Raw genomic sequence first — 18,210 nt, 5'->3', positions numbered from 1 at the left:
GTAATAATAAAGCACATGTGTATGAAAAGTTGCAAGGATTCTTTAGGTTAAGAGATGGTTAAGAGACAATTTTTAAGGTACATCAGACACTTGACATTCAAAAATGATGTGGAAAAGATTATCTAGGGGAGCTTTACACCTTTAGCAAGAGGAATTCTCTTTACGAGTCTATTTTAGTAACTTTAGCAGAGTTCAATATTATTTCAAAACAATTCTTTGTTGAATTTAAATTGTTTCAAGATTCATTTTTTTTTAAAATATTTTTTATTGATTTTTCCCCCAACCATCATAGCATGAATGTAGCATTACATACAATAGCCTCCCCAACGCGGGCCAGGCCATTGAGGACAGTACAGAAAAAGGTAAGTCCGCATCACTTTCTTCCCTAACTCCCCCACCCCGCCCCCACTCTACCCCCACCCCCCCTTGTCAGTGTGCCCGCAGCAGACCCCTCCCCTGTGAAATATAGAGCACCCCAAGGAACAAGAAGGCTGCACTCCAAATTAGACAAGGAACCCCTGCGGTGCTCTCAAAAGGCCCAAAGGCTACATACCGCCACTCACGCACACACCACTCCTGGGACTCGCCCACTCGGCACATCTTAATATATTGCACAAATGCAGAGTGCGCGCGGGATGTATTCCAGTGGCCTTGACCTAAACAGACTCCCCAGCGGCCCCAGGGGTCCCCGTGGCGCTCCCCACAGCGTCCCCACCTTCCTCCTCCTGCTCCCCCGGGGAACAAAGCTCCTCCACCAAGGTACCCCACACCCTAGCAGCATCGAGCGCCTTGTCATTAGAAGCACGCCTAGCCAGTTGGAGACGAAGCGCCCCCTCAGTCCCCGCCCAAACCAAGAAGCTCGCTTTCCATCTCCGGAAGCTCGGCCCTGCCCTGGCCTTCCAATGCATGGTAAGCTCCCTTTTGGCCATTATCAGCCCCAAATCACAAAATTTGCTCGTAATTTTTGTACGGGGGGTGTGCGGAAACCAAAGTAAAAGGCAAGTTCCCATGTCCACTGCCAGCTCACGTTCAGTCACTTGATTCAAACACGCCACCACATCTGCCCAGTAAGAGCCCAGACCCGGACAGGACCAGAACATATGGCCGAAGTCAGCCCCCTCCGAAGGGCACCGAGGACACATCGATGGAGGGCGTCCGAAATACCGCGTGATCTTCGCCGGAGTCAGGTAGGCTCTGTGGAGAGTGTAAAATTGAACCAGTTGAAACCTAGCGTTGCGCGTACCCTTCCAGGCTCGCCGCAGCAGCTGCGCCCACGCCGTCTCTGGAACAGGCCTCCCCAGATCCCCCTCCCACTTGTCCCGCAAGGCGGCCAAGGGTGCGAGCCCCTCCGTGGACAATCGCCCATAGAGGCAAGTAATGGCCTTAAACGTGCCCGCCGCCATTACGACGTACTGACATCCCAAGGACGTCGGGGGTTCCGCTAGCCCCATCTTCCAATGCTTCCGAATCCCGGACACCAAAGCCGAGTGGAGAAGATAGTCCCCCCTTGGCAAGTCAAATTCCTGCTGTAGATCCTGGAATGGTAACAAAATTGTTTCAAGATTCATATTAGTTTTTGTCATACCTCATGTGGGCTACATAATGACAGAGATTGTCATCAGACTTGCAATTATACATCTTGGAAGATCATGAGGGGCCTAATTCAGAGTCCTGCGGTTAGGGTACTTCATCAGAAACTTGATTGACTACCTTGTCTGCAAAACCCTCTGCTTGCCCACTCTATTTTGATTAGGGCAGGCTGCCTGCGCTCCAACGGCATTGCCCCTTCAGGCTCTGCTCACGGAAATTTCACTTCGACCGCCCAGCAGAGTATGGGCAGTTAGAGTAAAGGCATCAGACGGTCTCAATTATTTCGAGTGAACAATATGATGTGCCCTTCTTTCCGTCCATCACTGCCCAATAGAATCTGGTGGTCACAAACAGAAAAACAAATAATCATACCCAACACCAAGATATAAAACACTCAGGGTGTGGGGGCATTTTTGTATTGTTTAGAATAATCTTCCACTTTAGAAGTTTGTTTCGAATAAACAAATATGTTTGGAGCGCGGTCATCAGAAACATGGCGGGCATGCACCAAACTTTTTGAGCAACAAAGATCACTGCAGGGCTGAAGGTGTTCTCTTGATAAGGTGTCAGGCCAGACTGATGGAGGCAATGACCGATGGCTGCCACGTCATGATGACGTAGGTTGCGCTGCGTGAACAAAGAGAAGGGAAATCCCGAGAGAAAATGTCTCTCTTCAAAGGATTTCCCTTCCTGCTACAGCGCTCACCAGGCGCGCAACACCCATTGAACTCAAAGGGCTTCAGCCCGCCCCCCCCCCGTCGTGTGTGGCAGCCCGGGATGAGACCGCTTCCCGGGCAGACACAAAGACGTGCCAGAGCACTTCACAGGTCTTTAAAAAGACCATTTGCATGTTAATGAGGCCTCGCTGTTGTTTCACCCGTTCTAAGAGCCCCTGCAGCTCCACTCTGCCTAGATTCAGCCCCCCCACCCCCAAAATCAGCGCCACTCTGCCTACTGTTTTAAGATTCAGCCCCCCCCCCCCGAAATTTTAGCTTAGTCCCCCCCCCCCCCGAAATTTGGCTCTAGTTGCGCCTCTGGCGCTCACCACAGTGATGTCACACGCAGGGAAAACAGAGCATGCGCGCAACTGGAACAGTAAAAAACCGGGAAATTTCTGTGTTTAACCCGGACACTGTTCTAAAACGGGGACATTTGACTCACTTTGAGAGAAGTGTCGGGACACGGGGACACTTCTCCAAAAACGGGGACCGTCCGGGGAAAACCGGGACGTCTGGTCACCCTATGTTAGTAGCCTTTGCGCACTAACGTGCGAGAGCTGAGAGACGCCCAGGGACATAATTTTCACACATTGTAGCTGCCTAGCAGCAGTCAGCCTAGCTCAGCAGCTACAGCACCAAGCCGGCAGGAGCAGCCAGCGCTGCAGTGCTAGCTGCCACACTCCATAATGTTACCGTTTTGGGCAGTGCTTCGGTGATGCTCAGACACTATGCAAATGCGTGACAATGCATTTCAGTGCGGTGATGCGGATCACCACACTGAAATGCGTTAGAGTCACGTCTGATGCGTGATACTTGGCAGGACTGCCTATAAGGATGTACGTTTCTGAAGTCAGGCGCTTGCCTAACATTACAGCCTAAGGTTAACTGCTCCTCAATATAGTCATTTTCCAGCACTCACGTAAATTTTAGATGTCCCGATGTGACAGTTCGTGCCAGCTTCTTCTAATAATGTGACTATCTGATCTCAGGGTCCTAACAAGATATCAGTCTCCCATGTTTCTGGACTGACGTTGCAGTCTGAAAAATGGCTCTTACCTCTCCCTTTAAAAAAAAAAAGCAATAGTCAGTTGTTTAAATTCCTATTTTTTTCTTAAGGTAGTTGGTGTCACACACAGTCCGCTGGTGCGTTTTCAGAGTGCACCATTTCTTTCAATTTGCAAAGGAATTCCTAGTGAAGACCTTCTTGTAAAATAGTCTTCAAAATATATCCAGCTCTGACAAATATTTGAGGTTGACAATACTTTGAAAGGTATCAAAAATGTCAACAACAGGCCCAACTCCCAGTGCCTTCTACTAAATTAAATTATGATAATAACTCTACTCGTATTCTTTAAGATCCCAGGTAGGGCTCTCATGGAGTGATGTGGATAGTATGAAAGTCATAATTGGGATCTTAAATCTATGAGGAGAATCGTCATGATTTAAATTAGTAGAATAAATTAGAGCCTAGATAAACTCCTTAAAGGGCCAGAGTTTATTAGAAACGGTAGAGACCAACTCAAAGTACCATTGCGACCCTGACAGAAGGTTCGCAGCGCTGTCTAAATATAAGCCTAACTTACTTCTCGAAAATGCAGACAGGTACGCCAGCTTTCCCCTCTGATGGTTTTAGTTTTTTGCCAAAACGGAAGACATGTCATAACTTTCTTGCGCGTTATATACTTCCCAAAATAGCCCTCGTAGGCTGCTCCTAGTATTTCTTACCTGCCCATGGCGCTGAAGGCCCTATAACTCCGACCTCAGCGTAACCCTGCTACCGCTAGGGGCGCCGCTTTCTATTGTAGCTCCTCCATCCACCACTGTCCTTGTACAACCTCATGGCCGCGTCCGCCCTTCGACGCAGAAAAGAACCCTCGGCCAGTTGCTGTGGAGACGCAGCACTTTAGTGTTCCATTTTCGATTTCCATATTACGGAACGTTATAGATTCAACAATAGCCGTATTGTAAAACAGTCGCCATTTACAAATCTACAGTCAGGAAGTGGAATAGATCCGGCACATGAAAAATAACTCTAATCCCTACCCCATCATTTTTAAAGGCCTTTGTAAAAATATATTGTTGTTAATTCAAACATTGTTTTCATTTTTATAAAAATATCTTAAAAGTTTCGCAATGGAAAACTACATGCATCAATTTAAAAAACATTGGCATAGTACAATAAAATGAGAAAAAATCGTACGTATCCCATTCCAAGATGGCCGCTACGTTTTAAACGTGTTACTTGCCTAGTTGGGCTGCTTGACAGATATTTATTCATTTATGCGTTTTTATATAGCGTGAAATTTACCCGAAGGTGTCAGATTGCTTTACAATAGAAAGGTACATTACATAAAGGACTTCAGAGTACATGAATTGCATAAAAGATACGAAACATGTAAACTCTAAACTCATATAAGAATGGTAGTGCATACGTACATTTGTTTTCTACAGATACTTGTGGTTGAAGTTACAAATTGCAACTTCACTCGAGATTACGTTTTAAGGAAAGTTGAAGCGATTAGGGTTGGACAAACATATATTACATATTTACAGAAAATCTTCTCGCCATTGTTGGTGGTTTTTGCCGTGCTCGTTCAACCAGTCCATCAGGGTGCAGGTGCACTCACGGGCGGTGTTCTTGGGCCTGGAGGAATCCAAGAGTTGGTGCTGGCCGTAGGAGTACAAGGCAGGGTGGTGGTGGGCGAAGGCGGCGGGTGGTAGTCTGCAGGTAAATCTGGCGCTGCTCGTGGGGGTGGGGTGGGCATCAAGCCAGGAAGTAGACATCTTGCCCCGAGATGGTCCCAGCAGAGTGGTCAGGCCTCCGAGAGGACCACAGTCCTCCACCGGTCTTGACCCGCTCAAGGGCTAGGGTTCAGCCCCCCTTTCAAATGTTATACGAGCGTTATGTGCACCCACTGCACTGTAGCAAGCCCTCTGGGGAAGCTCCAGCACCCAGCCATGGCCGATGTTGCCGCTGTGTCCCTCCACGCCGCAGCCTAAAGACTCACTCCAGGTCGCATGGCCATGCTGCAGCCTTGGGCCTCCGACTGCCTGAGCAGATTTCCTCTGGAGCTCTGTGCGACTCACGGGCCCACCGCACGTAAAGCAGTATGGGCCTGCGCTGCCATCTTGCTTCCAGCTTCCAGATAGGGGAATCCTTGCATATGCTCTAGAGGGAAAAGGATCAGGTTTATACCCCTTAAGGACTATGGTCATTGAAAGGAAGTACACTTGCAAGGTACCTGGGCGTAGTTCGCGAAGTAGCACTTCGCGAAGCTACGCAAAGTCCACTTCGCACTACGCGAGCTACGCGTAGCACTTCGCGAACTGCGTAGTACCTTGTTCGCACTGTGCCAGATGTCGTTTTCAATGATTGCACAGTGCAGACAAGCAACCGGCACTGTGCAATCATTGAAAATGGTATCTTGCACAGTGCGAGCTGTAGTTTTCTGCTGCTCGAGTAGATTTTTACTCCAGCGGCAGCTTTCTCAACGCGAACTGGTAGTTTCTCATTGCGAGCAGTCGCGAGCATACGCGACCACTCGCAATGAGAAACCTGACCTCCTCGCGTTGGGAATCTCGCCAGGAGGTTTATTTTCCATGCTCGCGATCGCCAACTTGATGTTGCTGATCGCGAACAAGGAAAAAGTCTCGCCGGGATGTCATTTTGCTTGCTCGCGGTCGCCAACTTGACGTTGAGAACCGCAAGCAAGCAAAAAATGACCGCTGCACTACGCAACACTACGCTACGCGTGTTCGCACTGTGCTACGTGCAATTCGCGTAGTGCGAAGTAGCGCAAACTACGCGAGCGTAGCGTAGTGCTTTGCCCAGGCTTAAACGTAAGTTTCTTTCTTGTGCATTTCCTTCATGACAGGCAGGGAAGCAGGTTAACATGCCAACCCTTTCCGAAAATGCAATCCTCCAACTATGATATATTACATTCCAAATAAGAACTCAACACATCTTTACCCCCTTTATATAACTGCACCGAAAACAAGCATTTGCAATGCATTAGGTCTTGCATTTGCGAGATTTTGTGCTATTGGCATTGTAAATGACAATGCCTTTTATTATTGTATGTTTTTTTTAAATATAAATAAAAGGCATTGTCATTTACAATTCCAATATCACAAAATCTCGCAAATGCGTGGAAAGGGCGGGGGGTGGGAGTGCCCATTGTGTGTATACAATCAAACAATGACAGACAGAGCACAGAGAATACATGCAAGTTGAAGGGAGCTGTTCAGTGTCTGTGCTAAATTAAACAAAAAATAATAAAACATAAAATGCGCTTCGTATTCACTTTTGTCACATAAGCCCGCCGAGCTGTCCAGCCGCGCCGGCAGTGAAAACACTAACACATCCAGTCAAAGACTAAAGAAAGTTACAGAAAGCATATTTACCGTTTGTGCTGCAGCATGCCTTATTGTTCTACTCGTGGACACTGTGGGAGAGTGCGCTTTGCCTGATATAATTTTTATCATAAACCTCCTGAAGGATGCAAGTGTCCGATACGAAGGTTATGCTGTTTTATGATGTAGAAGCCACTTGTGTTTGTTTTATTGCCTTTGAAGCCGGTTTTTGCACCAGTGCAGAGTAGACAGCATTTGCCCAGAGCAGTTGCGACTGTTTCTGTTGCAGTTGCGCAAGTGACCTCCAGCTCAAGGAACTGAAAATCCAATCCCTATTCATCTACTGTTAATGTACTGGGCAATTAGTTTTATTTTTTTCTGACAGGTGTTTATTTATTTCATGGGGTGCTCTTCTAGAGTACCTGAAATAAAGGCAGGGCCGGCTCGGTCTCTCTGTACCACCCAAGAAATAAACCCCATACATCGCCCCCACACACACAAGCTGGCGGCCTGCATTTGCTTTATTATTGTTCATTAACAGAGCCAGTGCATACGTTTACAATTACAAAGGTCACGAAGAAAGAGGAGAAGCTACTATTAAAAGGAAACAATCGTACAATACAATTAGAGCTGAAACAGGAGCTGAATGAGCGTGTTTTATAGAAAGATAATGCGGGGAACTTTTAACCTCGCAACTCCCCTCGGGATTTCACATGTGTCGAGAGTGAGCGGTACAGTAGTTGGTGTGGGCGGAGTTAGGAAAGCAAGGGAAGAGGAGGGGCAGTAGCCGGAAAACGGCAGATAGGATAGGGACAGGGAACGTGTTGGAAGCAGGGTAATAAAGCTGCTGTTGAAAGTAAGTCAGGTGTCTGTCGTGATTGACCGTGGACACTACAGCTGGCGACGAGGGTGGGATGCTGCAGCCCAGTGTCCTTAAACTCGGAAAAGACGTGCCCCCTGTCCCCTGGTGCAACTGTAGAAAAACACGCTCACTGTCGAGCGCCGGATCGCTCTACATCCAGCGTCATCCCTGAGGCGAGAAAGTGAAGGAGAGAGCGGGAGCCCACCCCGACGAATGCTGGCAGCTCCTGTGGTGAATGCAAGTTGCATCGGAGCAGTGAAACGTGTGGCCGAACGAGCGCTGCTACGCGCTGAATTGTACTCTCACGCCCGATGCGTGAGAAACGGCACGCGCGCAAAAAGGAACGTCGGGTGCCCACCCCGAGCCCGTTGTGCCAGGTAACTGATCCCAAAGTGTGCGTGAGGCACTAGAGAGGTGCTGTAACCGCGGGAGTGCTGATAACAGTGTGGCAAGCTGGATGAGAATGGCAGGCAAGACCTCGTGGGAGTGAGAGACCCTGTGCGGCGGCCATCTTAGAGTCAGGCGGTCATTTGTGAGACATCCCTATAGAAGTAAAGGGGCGGCCATTTTGAAGTCAGGCCAGAAACAAACAAGCATTTGACAAGTCAAGAAAAAAAAAAATAGAGAAAAGGAAGACGAGAGGAAGCAGGCAAGCACCAGCCAAAGCAAACAAGAAGTAAAGAAAACGAACAAGCACGTGGGAGGACGGAACGAGTTAGGCGTGTGCTGCCATGACGTCGAAACACAACTCGCCGCAAAGAGCTGAAGTCACGCCGATCATGACGGGTGTGTCACACTTGCGCCCACCAGAGCCGCTACCGTTAACGACTGGAGAGAGCATGGGCCCCAGATGGCAGAAATGGCTTGAGGACTTTGAGGACTACATCAAGGGGTCGAAGGTGACTGAGGATGAAGACAAAGTGATTGCCCTGCGAAACCTGGTGGGCAAAGAAATTAGCAAGGTCATCAAAGAACTGCCTCGGGCAGACACAGGAACTTACGATAAAGTGCGCGAGGCGCTAAATAAGAAGTTTTTGCACAAAAGAAATGTGGATTACGAAAGATATGCGTTTCACCAAGCCCGTCAAGGGAAAGAAGAAGTGATGAGCTCTTTCATAACGCGGCTGCGTCGATTGTCCCGATATTGCGAATTCGATGCGTTCTCAACGGATGATGCCATCCGGTCGGAGATAATTGATGGGTGTCAGTCTGAGACACTGAGGAGGAGGTTGTTAAGGAAGAGTCACAACCTAGAGGAGATAGAAGAGATGACTCGAGTGTATGACCAAGCGGAGGAGCAAGCCAAAAGCATGGAGGCTGGGCGCCCTGAGAGACGCGAGCAAGTATGTCGAGTGCAAGATAGTCACAGGCGCAGACACTCGAAGGAGCGCCGGTACCCATCCCGACCATCCTCCCGCCAGAGATACACCGAGCGCAGAAGACACGAGTCAAGTAGACAAGACAAGAGACAAGATGGAGGACGGAAATGCTACAGATGTGGGTATGACTTCCCACACAGAGAAGCTTGTCCAGCCATGGGGCAGCAATGTCGGAAGTGTGGACGAACTAATCATTTTGAGGCGACCTGTGGAGAATATCGCAGGGAGAGGAAGAACGAAGGGACGAGGCCAACTCGCTCTGACACCAGACAACACCACGTGAAAGCTGTACAAGATCGGCCAAAATCGTCTTCCAGCTCATCACATTCCAGCAGGGAGTCGAGGAGATCTCGCTGGGCGGGAAGGTCACCGTCCCAGGACTCTCGATCAGGGTCGTGTGAATCTGAATACACGGTTGAATATGCCAGCATGGTCGCAGATCCAGATCAATTGAAGACATACCCGAGACTGAATATCAGTGTGGGTAATCATGACACTCAGTTTGTCCTGGACAGCGGAGCATCATTGAATTATATCCCGGTAACGGAGTACAAAAAGATGAAGTCACCACCTCCTTTGTGCCCGGCGTACGTCCGGGTATTCACCTGGATGTCAAAGAAACCGCTCTCTTGTCTAGGGAAATTTCTAACCACTCTTCGACATCAGAACAAGTCGGTGTCAGCTGTCATACACGTGATTGATGGCCCGGAAGCTGACTGCCTTCTCAGCCTACCAACGGCAGAGCGACTTCGGTTGGTTGAGATATTATACCGGGTCAGTGGTGATCAAGACATACTACACAAATTCCCCAAGCTGTTCAACGGGTTGGGAAGGATGAATAGATGTCAGGTTCGGCTTCACATCAACGAGCAGATCCGATCTGTCGCTCAACATCCCAGGCGAGTACCGTACCACCTTCAGCAAGCTGTGGAGGATGAGCTTCAAGAACTGCTCGCCTCAGACATTATTGAGCGGACTGACGGCCCTACCCCCTGGGTGTCCCCCGTAGTCATAGTGCCCAAGAAGGGCGCTTCTGGAAAAGTGCGGCTGTGTGTAGACATGCGGCTTCCTAACTCTGCGATTGAACGGGAACGCCATCCTGGGCCTCACCTAAGTGATATGATTGCTGCGTTAAATGGGGCCAGGGTGTTCTCGAAACTGGACTTAAACAAGGGCTATCAGCTGGAGGTACATGAAAGGTCAAGGTACATAACGACTTTTGCAACACATTTGGGTTTGTTTCGATATAAACGGTTAAGTTTTGGCATCTCTTCGGCTGCGGAGATCTTTCAAGAGGCGATACGCTAAACTATATGCCATATACCTAATACGCTGAACTACAGCGACGATATCCTTGTGTACGGGTCCAACGTCTAAGAACATGACAAGGCCCTTGATCGAGTATGCCATGCCCTGTTGGATGCCAATCTGACATTAAACAAAGAAAAGTGCGAATTCCATCGATCCACACTCAAGTTTTTTGGGCATGTGTTCTCTTGAGCAGGGATGAAACCTGACCCTGAAAAAGTGATGGCCTTAAACGATACCAAGAGCCCTCAAGATGTCAGTGATGTCCGGTCCTTTCTGGGTATGGCCAGTTATTGTGCCAGGTACATCAAGGATTATGTCACAATTAGTCATCCACTTCGAACTCTCACGAAACAGGGACAACCTTTCGACTGGACCCGTCAGTGTGAGCAGGCCTTTCAGGACATCAAACGGGCCGTTGAGGCGGCTGATAATCTGGCATACTTTGACCCCAAATGGAAGACGGAAATAACCGTAGATGCCAGCCCGGTGGGTCTAGGGGCGATTCTGGCTCAGTATGACCGAGAGGAGGATCAGCGCCACATTGTGGCTTATGCGAGTCGCAGCTTGTCAGATACTGAAAAGGCGTATTCTCAACCAGAGAAGGAGAGTCTGGCGGTTGTCTGGGCCTGCGAACATTTCCATGTTTTCATTTATGGCAAGCACTTCACAATGGTGACGGATCATCAGGCGCTCGTCACCATATTTGGAAATCCACGGTCGAAGATGCCACCTCGGATTGAGCGATGGGGTCTGCGATTGCAGGAATACACTTACACCATACTGCACAAGCCGGGAAAATCAGCGAACCCGGCCGATTACATGTCTCGCCATCCTCGAGCTGAGTCGGCGCCATGTGCATCAATAGCTGAGGAGTATGTCCACTTCGTCGTGGCCCACGCTCAACCACCTGCGGTTCCCTTGGAGGCCATTCTGGATGCTACGGCGCAAGATGTCATTCTTCAGAAGGTACTTCGGCGTCTGCAGACTAATAGGTGGAGACATGATGGTGATGAGGAACGGGAAGATTCAGCAAGCAGCCAAGAGCTGCAAGCGTTCCGACATGTGAGTGAGGAACTGTCTGCCACCTCGGAAGGCCTTCTGCTGAGGGACCATAGGATCGTCATTCCAATGCAACTACGGCAGGGTATCGTCAATCTAGCTCACGAAGGTCATCGAGGTGTGGTTGCAACTAAGAGAGCCCTGAGAGAGCGAGTGTGGTTCCCACTATTGGACCAGATGGTAGAACTCACTCTCAAAGACTGTCTGCAGTGCCAACTCATCAGTCAAGGAAGTCCCCCAGCTCCCTTGCGAATGACGGAATTGCCCAGTGGCGTGTGGCAGGAACTTGCCATGGACTTCTATGGACCTCTTCAGTCAGGAAAGTATGTCCTAGCAATTATGGACGAGTATTACCTAGTTTTAGGACACCCCCGCGCCGCACGGCCACCAGCTGCTGCGTGTGCCCCCCCTTCCTTTGTGCCTCGCTGCCCGACTGCCGGCTCGTGACCACGCCCCCACCTTCGAGCGGCGTGGTCCGTGATCAGCGCTCCTCTCCCTGTGCCCCTGGTTCTCTGTGCAGACTTGTATTTGTGCTTATTTGTGTTTATTGTTGTTTTCCCGCCGTATTGCCTGTAGAATTGTATTTGTGTTCATTGGTTTTTTTTTCCGCCGTATTGACTGTCTTTTTCCCGCCTGTTGCTGCCCTCCGTCTTCTCTCCCCGCTCCCCGCTTCCCGCCACCACCGCTGACCCCGCCCCTTTTTTCCTTCTGTTCCCTCCCCGCTCCCGCCTCCCAGCTGCTCCGCCCACCCGCGCACTTCGCCATATATGGCGACCGTGCGAACGCGCAGCGGTCACGCGCAGCGGGCGCGCCGATTGTGCGCCGAAGGCGCACCAAAGGCAAGCCCGTCTACGCCCGTCCGCGCCTGGACCGCGCCCAGCGCCAGGACCCCTGGCCCACGAGGACCCCGGCCAACCCGCCTGACGTACACCGCCGCCACCCTCAGCGCACTCAACACCGGTCGACTCCCAGGATGCTACCAAGCCAACCCACGACGCACCCACGGACCCTTCAGCTGCCATGCCTGCAAGTTCACCTGCATCCAGACCTGCCTCGCCAAGCCGAAGCCGAACACCAGCAGCAACCACCTCAAGTGCATCCTGCTCAACACCCGCTCCGTCCACAGACACGCCATCGAACTCTGGAACCTCCTAGACGCCACAGCCCCTGACGTTGCCTTCATCACGGAGACCTGGATGAACGCCTCCTCAGCGCCCGACATCGCCATCGCCATCCCAGAAGGCTACAAGATCACCCGGAGGGACCGCAACGCCAACCAGGTGGGAGGAGGCATCGCCATCATCCACAAGAACACCATCCGCATCACGACCAGCACCGACAACACCCCACCCTCCGCCGAACACCTGCATTTCCAGATTCACACCGACCCGAAGACCACCCTCAGAGGCACCCTGATCTACCGAACTCCGGGACCACGCACTCAATTCAGCGAGGACATCGCCGACTTCGTCAGCCCGCACGCCCTCCCCTCCGCTGACTACATCCTCCTGGGGGACTTCAACTTCCACCTGGAGAACAACAACGACTGCAACACCAGCACCCTGCTCGACAACCTCGCCAACCTTGGACTCAAGCAGCTGGTGTCCAACCCCACCCACCTCGCCGGACACACACTCGACGCCATCTTCTCATCCAGCAAAGACATCGCCTTCAGCCACGCCACAGAACTCCACTGGAGGGACCACAGATGCATCCACTTCACCTTCAGAAGAACGACGATCCACCACCACCAGCAACAGGTTGCCCGAAGAAGCTGGAACAAGATCACAGCCGACCAGCTCGCCGCTTCCCTGAGCCAGCACCCTCCGGCCAGCTCAGCGAACCCGAGCCAGGCCGCCGACAACCTCTCGAAGTGGATCAGCAGATGTGCAGACGAACTCGCCCCTCTGAGGACCCCGCCCAGCAGACCCGGCAATAAGAGAGCCCCATGGTTCACCGACGAACTCAAGAGCTCCAAGAAGAACTGCCGAGCCCTCGAGAAAGCCTGGAGAAAGGAACCCACGCCGGACAACAGGACCACCCTCAAGCTCGCCACCCGGAAACACCACCAATTGATCCGCACCGCCAAGAAAACTGCATTCAAGAACCGACTGGACAACAACGCACACAACTGCAAGGAACTCTTCAACATCGTGAAAGAGCTCTCCAACCCCAACGCCGGAAACAACGACATCACCCCATCGCAAGACCTCTGCAACTCCCTCGCCTCCTACTTCCACAACAAGATCGCGGACATACACAACCGCTTCAGCACTCATCCGACGCACGCCACGACCGCAGCAACGCCACCCACCACCACCCTCCGCGCCTGGACCCCGGTCAACACCGAAGACACCGTCCACATGATGAACTCCGTCCACTCCGGATCTCCGACCGACCCCTGCCCTCACCACGTCTTCAACAAAGCCGACGCTGTCATCGCACCCCACCTGCGGGACATCATCAACACCTCATTCGACACCGCCACCTTCCCCGAGAGCTGGAAGCACGCCGAACTCAGCGCTCTACTCAAGAAACCTACAGCAGACCCCACCGAACTCAAGAATTACCGCCCCATCTCTCTACTCCTGTTTCCAGCCAAAGTCATCGAAAAGACCGTCAACAAACAGCTGGCCGCCTTCCTCGAGACGAACGGATCCCTCGACCCATCGCAGTCCGGATTCCGTGCCAACCACAGCACCGAGACCGCCCTCATCGTCGCCACTGACGACATCCGAGCCCTGATGGACAACGGAGAAACAGCGGCCCTCATCCTCCTAGACCTCTCCGCGGCTTTCGACACGGTCTGCCACCGCACCCTAGTGCAGCGCCTCAGCAACGTCGGAATCCAGGAGAAGGCACTGGAATGGATCGTCTCCTTCCTCGACGGAAGAACACAAAGAGTCCGCCTACCACCGTACAAGTCAGAGGCCACCGAAGTCATCTGCGGCGTCCCTCAAGGATCCTCGCTGAGCCCTACTCTCTTCAACGTCTACATGAGCCCCCTCGCGGCCATCGCACGCCAACACAACCTCAACATAATCTCCTACGCCGACGACACCCAGCTGATCCTCTCCCTGACCAACGATCCCGCCGCCGCCAGAGCCAACCTGCACGAAGGGATGAGAGAGGTAGCCGAGTGGATGACGATGAGCCGCCTGAAACTGAACTCAGATAAGACGGAGGTCCTCATCCTGGGGCTCCTCGCCCTCCGCCTGGGACGACTCCTGGTGGCCCCCCCGCCCTGGGCACCGCACCCAAACCGAAGGACCACGCACGCAACCTGGGTTTCATCCTGGACTCCTCCCTCTCCATGACCAGGCAAGTCAACGCCGTCTCCTCGTCGTGCTTCAACATCCTGCGCATGCTTCGGAAGATCTTCTGGTGGATCCCCACAGAGACCAGGAAGACCGTCACCCAGGCCCTCGTCACCAGCCGACTGGACTACGGCAACGCACTCTACGCCGGAACCACCGCCAAGATCCAGAAGAGACTCCAGCGCATCCAGAACGCCTCAGCCAGCCTCATCCTCGACATCCCACGACACAGCCACATCTCCGGACACCTAAGAGACCTGCACTGGCTCCCGGTCAACAAGAGAATCACCTTCCGCCTCCTTACCCACGCACACAAAGCTCTCCACGATCAAGGCCCGAGCTACCTCAACAACCGCATCAACTTCTACGCTCCCAAACGCCACCTCCGATCTGCCAGCCACGCCCTCGCCGCCGTCCCACGCATCCGCAGAGCCACTACAGGAGGAAGGTCCTTCTCCTACCTGGCCGCCAAGACCTGGAACTCCCTCCCGGCCGACCTGCGCCTGACCCAAGACCACCTCTCCTTCAGGAAGAAGCTCAAGACCTGGCTGTTCGAGCAGTAGCGGCACCCCCCCCCCCCCCCAGCGCCTTGAGACCCTACGGGTAGGTAGTGCGCTCTATAAATGTCTTTGATTGATTGATTGATTGTATTCAAGGTTCCCGATAGCCCAGTTTGTATCGTCCACTAGTGCGGCAAGCACTGTTGCGGTGTTGGATGAAGTGTTTGCGGCGTGGGGCATTCCGAAGGTACTCAAGACAGACAATGGCCCACTGTTCAATGGACATGAGTTTGGTGAGTTTGCGCGACACCTGAACTTCACGCATCGCAAAGTCACGCCCTTATGGCCGCAGGCCAACGGTACCATTGAACGATTCATGGCCACTTTGAAAAAGACGTTTCAACAAGCGACCAGTGAGAAAAGGGACTTTCAGGTGGCTCTCAATGAGGTCCTCAGGGCCTATAGGACAACTCCACATGCCACCACGGGCAAATGCCCTGCCACCCTAATGCTGGGAAGACCGATCAGGAACAGGATACCCACCTGGGAAGGCGCTCTGAGAGCAGTTTCACCTGCTCGCATTCATCGAGAGGTTGTGTCCGCGGACCGTCGTGGGAAAGAGAGAATGAAATCGTATGCGGACGCCAGAAGGAGAGCAAGATCACCTTCCATCAATGAAGGGGACTGTGTTCTCGTCAAGCAGGAACAGCACAGGAAAACAGACTGTAAGTTCAGAGCTGAACCACTGACAATCATTCAAAAAAAGGGTACCATGGTGACGGCAGAGTCTGACAGCCGAAGAGTTACCCGGAATGCGTCCCATTTTCAGAAATGCACTCCTGTCATGAAAGAGTCGCTTCAAAGAATGCGGGGGCATCAAGAGAGTGATGTCCGAGAACAACCTGCCGGCGCTGCCGAGAGTCCACATCCTGGGACTTCAGGGGAACATGATGTGGTGACAGGAACAATGTCACTTAGACCGAGACAGGACATCCGCAATCCGAAACGACTTATTGAAGAACTGTAAACAAGTCAGTCATTTCATTTCATTTTGTTAAAAAGGGGGAAGATGTCGAGAGTGAGCGGTACAGTAGTTGGTGTGGGCGGAGTTAGGAAGGCAAGGGAAGAGAAACCGGCAGATAGAATAGGGACAGGGAACGTGTTGGAAGCAGGGTAATAAAGCTGCTGTTGAAAGTAAGTCAGGTGTCTGTCGTGATTGACCGTGGACACTACAACACGGACTTGTGAAGATTTGGCCATGGGGAGAGAATGTGACATCAGTCGGGGCTACCCATTTCTGAGCAAGGGAACCAGGTTCTAATCGTGGCGTCGGCTCGACATCCTGTGATCCTGGGGAAATCGCGTTATTATCTGTGCCTACAAAAACAAAATTTGTCCTTGTGCAATGCAACTGGTGCAATGTTAAGCGTTCCAATCAATAGCTTAGAGTTGAATTTGCGCTATATCAAAATTGAAAGAAAAAAACACAAAGTAATCTGCAAAATACAAGTGTGCAAGACAGGGTTCTTCTGTTTGCTGTGCAGCCGAACTGCAGTATAGTCAGGAAAACGGGAATGCTTCAAGACTTGCATGTTAATTCGTTGCTTTAGGGCCGGGGCAGGGTAAGTCACGTCAGGCTCATGTTTCCATGGGGCTTCAGGGGCTGTGGCGAAGGAAGTCTCATGTCTCAAAGTCCACAAATGGCAAGCGGTGAGAAATTGCCCTGCAATAGGCGGAGTTTCACCACCCATACAGATTACTAAATGTCTCGGAGAGACAGCGCATATACGCTGCCTAGGCAAGACTTAAAAATGTAATACCATGCAATATACAATAAAATGCTAATTTCATAAAGTATTCACATGTACTGGTATGCCAATTACATAAAATAGCATACTACACTTCATGCAGAATAGTAAACATTCATAACAATATATTCTCATACATGTATACATGGCTCACATTAACTTGCAATCCTGCAATTTGACAGGAACACTACGTTTCCTTGATGATCTTCTAACATCATCACTCTGTAAATCCTTCACAGACGGAAAATCCTGTATTCAGACACCTCGAACCACTGATATTTTTGGTTTGTTCTTGCCATCATCTAAAGTTACAAAGTGCATTCCCAATGTTACTAACTTCTTGGGACTAGAAAAACTACTGCTTCCTTTAGCAGAACCTCTCACCTTTGGGATCTCTCACGGTCTCCTGTTGGACAGGTTGCGGGAGATTGGTGTCGAAGGCTGGGCATGGATGTGACTGCAGAGCTTTCTTAACAATAGAGCACAATGTGTTCAATTAGACACATTTGTCTCTCAGGCCACGGCAGTAGACAAGGGGGTCCCGCAGGGTTCCATCTTAAGCCCCACATTGTTTAACATCTATGTGGCACCGCTGGCCATCATCATAACATCTTGCGGCTTCGAGGCTATCTCGAATGTGGATGACACGCAGGTGATAATCTCCATCGAGACGGACCCAGCGGAATCCAGAGTAAAGTTTAAATCCTGCATGCTGAAAATTGCCGCTTGGATGAGCGAGATTTTTCTGTGGCTTAATTCCAACAAGACGGAGATCCTTCTGTTTGGAAAGGCGACGGATTTATGAACATCGGACTGGTGGCCGGAGGAATTGGGGGAAGCACCCAATCCAACCACTCAGGCAAGGAAATTGGGTATCCTGTTTGATAATAAGCTTTCGATGGAGGAACAAGTGAAGTCAGTATCGGGCACATGTTTTGGCATCATGCGGATGCTGAGGAAGATTTTTCCTTTGATCCCTTTGGAGGCCAGAAAGACCCTAGTACAGGCACTACTAGTTAGTAGATTGGACTATGGGAACGCACTACTAGTAGGAATTAGGGAGGACCTTGCATCTAGGCTACAGGTAGTGCAGAACACGGCGGCTCAACTGGTCCTCAACAAACCAGTACGTACCCCCTCCCGACCTCTTTTGCAACAACTTCAATGGCTGCCCATGAGGAAGAGAGCAGTGTTTAAGCTGTTGATGGCGGTGTTCAAAGCACAGCAGGGGATTGGCCCAGCCTACCTAAGGAAGAAGTTAGTTCCCTATATACCTGCCCGCTTATTGAGATCTAGCAATCATAATCTACTA

General features: G+C 51.1%; 1 protein-coding gene across 3 annotated transcripts in view; it reads right to left on the bottom strand.

Moving 5' to 3' along the window:
• Positions 1-4,189, bottom strand: part of ACACB (acetyl-CoA carboxylase beta) — a 2,187,049-nt gene extending 2,182,860 nt beyond the window's left edge. The window contains exon 1 of one of the 3 annotated variants that reach the window (XM_085633342.1): positions 4,035-4,189. In XM_085633342.1, coding sequence (XP_085489468.1) covers positions 4,035-4,042 — 8 coding nt within the window. In that variant the 5' untranslated portion in view covers positions 4,043-4,189. The remainder of the gene's footprint in view (positions 1-4,034) is intronic. The other 2 variants (XM_085633341.1, XM_085633344.1) reach the window with 2 other exon arrangements.
• Between the last annotated feature and the right edge of the window lie 14,021 nt (positions 4,190-18,210).

The sequence above is a fragment of the Triturus cristatus genome, chromosome 11 (genome assembly GCF_964204655.1).
Source record: "Triturus cristatus chromosome 11, aTriCri1.1, whole genome shotgun sequence".
Classification (NCBI taxonomy): Eukaryota; Metazoa; Chordata; class Amphibia; order Caudata; family Salamandridae; genus Triturus; species Triturus cristatus.
This window is presented reverse-complemented; position numbering and strand designations above follow the sequence as displayed.